A 2,982-nucleotide genomic window follows, 5' to 3' on the forward strand; every position below is an offset into this window, starting at 1 on the left:
AGCTGCCATTTTACCCAACACAAAATACCAAAACTGGACCGGCTGTTCCTTTCCCCCGAGAGCTGCGAGTGGAACCAGGCAGGTTCCCCAGCCCCCAGGACATGCGTACCACTCCCTTCAAGCCCCTCTGCCCTGGACCCGTTCACAACCAAGGGAATCCCTTGAGCAAAGCACACGCTCTAGAAACCTTTTTTTTTTTCTTAAAAAAAAAAAACTTTCATAACAAAGTTTATTACCTAAACTGGTTGTAAAAAATATAAAATAGGATTCTGCACAGCAGAAAAATAAAGCCAGAGACCCTCCCCCAACCCCTGGTTTGTGCAAAGTTACTGGGTATATGTAAACATGAAGAGGTAGGAGGTATAAATTCAGGTCCTGGCCCCAGATAAAGTTAAGCTGCTACAACAACCAGGGGGACCCAGAGGGAGCACCAGGAGGGGGGGCACCCCCCCCAGAGATGGGGAGGGGTCTGCGGCCTCGTCTCCAGCGGAGAGGGGGACGCGCCTCGCCCCCACGCCCCACTCCCTCCAACCCAGGCGGGGAGGGCACCCACGTGGTTCCAGGGAAATTATAATTAATACAAAACAGTACCAAGGCGGCCGAGTTAATGCTGCGTGCGCGGCCGGTCAGATCTGGAAGGGGAAGGAGCTCAAGTAATCGCGGAGGACGGGGTTGAGGGGGATGCGCGCCAGGTTCTCGCGGCCCACGGTGGCCACGATGCGCTGGCGACACAGCTCCTGCAGCGGCCGCACGCGGCGCTGGCGCAGCGGGGCCCCGAGCATGCGGCGCGGCGCCGCCACGTAGTGCTCCAGCAGCTCGAAGAGGCAGTCGAAGCTCTCGCGGCTGCCGTCCAGGTGGAAGCGGCCGGCCTGGAAGTGCACGCGGATGCTTGTGGGGCCCGAGGCCATCTTCACGCTGAGAGCGAAGAAGCAGTTCCGCTGGCGGCTGTCGCGCACCAGGAAGGTGCCCACGGGCTCGGCGCGCAACCGCTCGTGCGCCCCGTGCACGCTCAGGGGCCCCCAGTAGAAGCCGCAGGCGTCGAGGAGCGCGCTGGCCCGGGTGATGCGCCGGTATTCGGCGTGCGAGCGGAACGTGCGGAAGTGCGTGTCGCCGGGGGCCGGGGCCGGGGCCGCCGGGCAGGGCCGCGGGCGCGCGGGGGCCGCGGGCGCCGCCGAGGACGAGAGCGAGGACGAAGACGAGGAAGGCTCTGGCCGCCGTCGGGACTCTGCTGCCGTGGAGATTGCATTGTCGGCTGCCACCTGGTTGTGTGCTACCATCCTACACGCGGGGCCAGCCGGAGGGGTGGGCCATAGCGTCCGGGGGTGCGCTGGGGGGAGACACGGGCGGTGAGCCGAGAGTCGGGGGGGTCCCGGGCAGGTGAGGGAGCCGACCCGAAAGGGCCGAGGGCGCAGGACCTAGTTGGCGCGGCCCCCGGGAGCCTCCGCGGGCTCACCTAGAAAATGGGCCTCCCCGTCCGCGGAGCCCCTCCGGGAGGGTGGGGGCCCGGCCGGGGCGGAGTCCGGCCGCCGGCTCGCTCGGAGTTTGGGTAAGAGGGGGGCGTGGAGAGAGGTGCAGGGAGAAACCTGCCCCGACTCCGGCCACCCGGCCCTCGGCTCGCCGCCCCGCGGCCGCCGCCTGCTGGCCAGGCCGGGGACTGGCGCCTCGTCCGAGCGATTTGGGCAAAGACAGAAAAGCTGCGCTGCGGGCACCCCGCGCGCGGGGGACTGCCAGGGTGGGGCCGCCGGGGGCCAGGGGCGTGGCGGCCGCGACCCTATCACGCAGCCCCCGAGGCCCGCCCGACACTCGGCCGTCCTTTGCTGTCTCCTGTCCTGTCCTCCCCCCTTCCCTCCCGCTTTTTTGCCCGCTCCCTCCCGCTTCTTTGCCCGGTGCTCGGCTCACCTGGCGGCGGGGCGCGGGGCGCCGCGGGCGGGGCGGCTGGGGGCTCCGGGGCGGCTTTCGCGCATGCTCCGGGACCGGGAGCCGTGCAGCTGCCACGGCCGCAGCTCGCTCTGCTCCGGCGCCCGCCCCTGCACCAGTCTTTTAAACTGGCCGGGAGGTGTGGCCCGCCGGCGGTGGCGGTCCCGCCCCCCTCAGGCTCCACCCCCGCGGGCCCCGCCCTTCCGCGCCACTTTCGGTTTCTTTTTCCGCCGTGGCGCGCGGCGCGAGCCGCACGACCTCGACCTTTTCCACACACTTGGGGACCCTTCCCGGGCCACCCCTTCACTGATCCAGCTTCACACTCGCCCTAGGACCCCCCCCATCAAGGGCTCTGGTCCCGCCCCTGGACCCGCTATCACTCGGATGGCCCCTCCGCACCTGGAGCCCCCACCTGTGCCCCCACTACCACCCTAGGTCGCAGATTTCTGCAGCCAAGCCCTTTAGGGTATTCTGGACTGGCCCTGACACATCCGTCTCTGCCGCCCGCCAGGTGCCTTAGCACCGGTCTCTGGTAGATCTCTGTCCTTTGCTCTCCTTGAGTCAGACCCCTCCCCGCGCGAATCTGGGCTCCTGCCTGCAGATCCGGCGTCGGACCTGGCCCCTCGGGGCTGCTCCCCCAGCCGCCTGCCCCCCACCCCCTGCAGCCCCGAACCCTCAGGCAGCTGCCCCTGCACCCCTTCTAGCCTGTCGCTGTCCCTGGTCTTGGCTTGGACTTCCCAGGAAGCGGTGGCCTGACCACAGGCTTCGGAGGAACCCTTCGGAGGCGCGAGAAGGGCGCCTCGACCGCGGATCCGAGTTCCTCGGAAACCGGGCGGGGCCGTCAAGGTCCCGGAGGCAGTCTTGGCTCGCCCTCCCTGCCGGGGAGCAGCTGGAGAAACTGAGGCCCTGGGGGAAGCGCTGTGATCTGCAGCGACTGGCAGATGGGGTGCTCTGGACGAGCGTGCCCTTCTGTCTTATTTTGGGGAGAGGAATGGCTGGGCACCTCCAAACGCACTTTGAAGCCCAACAAAAAGATAGTTCATTGATGTGATGATTCCAAAAACC

General features: G+C 67.3%; 1 protein-coding gene across 1 annotated transcript; it reads right to left on the bottom strand.

Moving 5' to 3' along the window:
• Nucleotides 1-200: 200 nt before the first annotated feature.
• Nucleotides 201-1,341, bottom strand: SOCS1 (suppressor of cytokine signaling 1). Its single transcript, XM_021698272.1, has one exon. It carries the CDS (start codon nucleotides 1,275-1,277, stop codon nucleotides 627-629), a length of 651 nt encoding a protein of 216 aa, XP_021553947.1. The 5' UTR covers nucleotides 1,278-1,341; the 3' UTR covers nucleotides 201-626.
• Between the last annotated feature and the right edge of the window lie 1,641 nt (nucleotides 1,342-2,982).

The sequence above is a fragment of the Neomonachus schauinslandi genome, chromosome 5 (assembly GCF_002201575.2).
Source record: "Neomonachus schauinslandi chromosome 5, ASM220157v2, whole genome shotgun sequence".
In the NCBI taxonomy this organism is placed as follows: domain Eukaryota; kingdom Metazoa; phylum Chordata; class Mammalia; order Carnivora; family Phocidae; genus Neomonachus; species Neomonachus schauinslandi.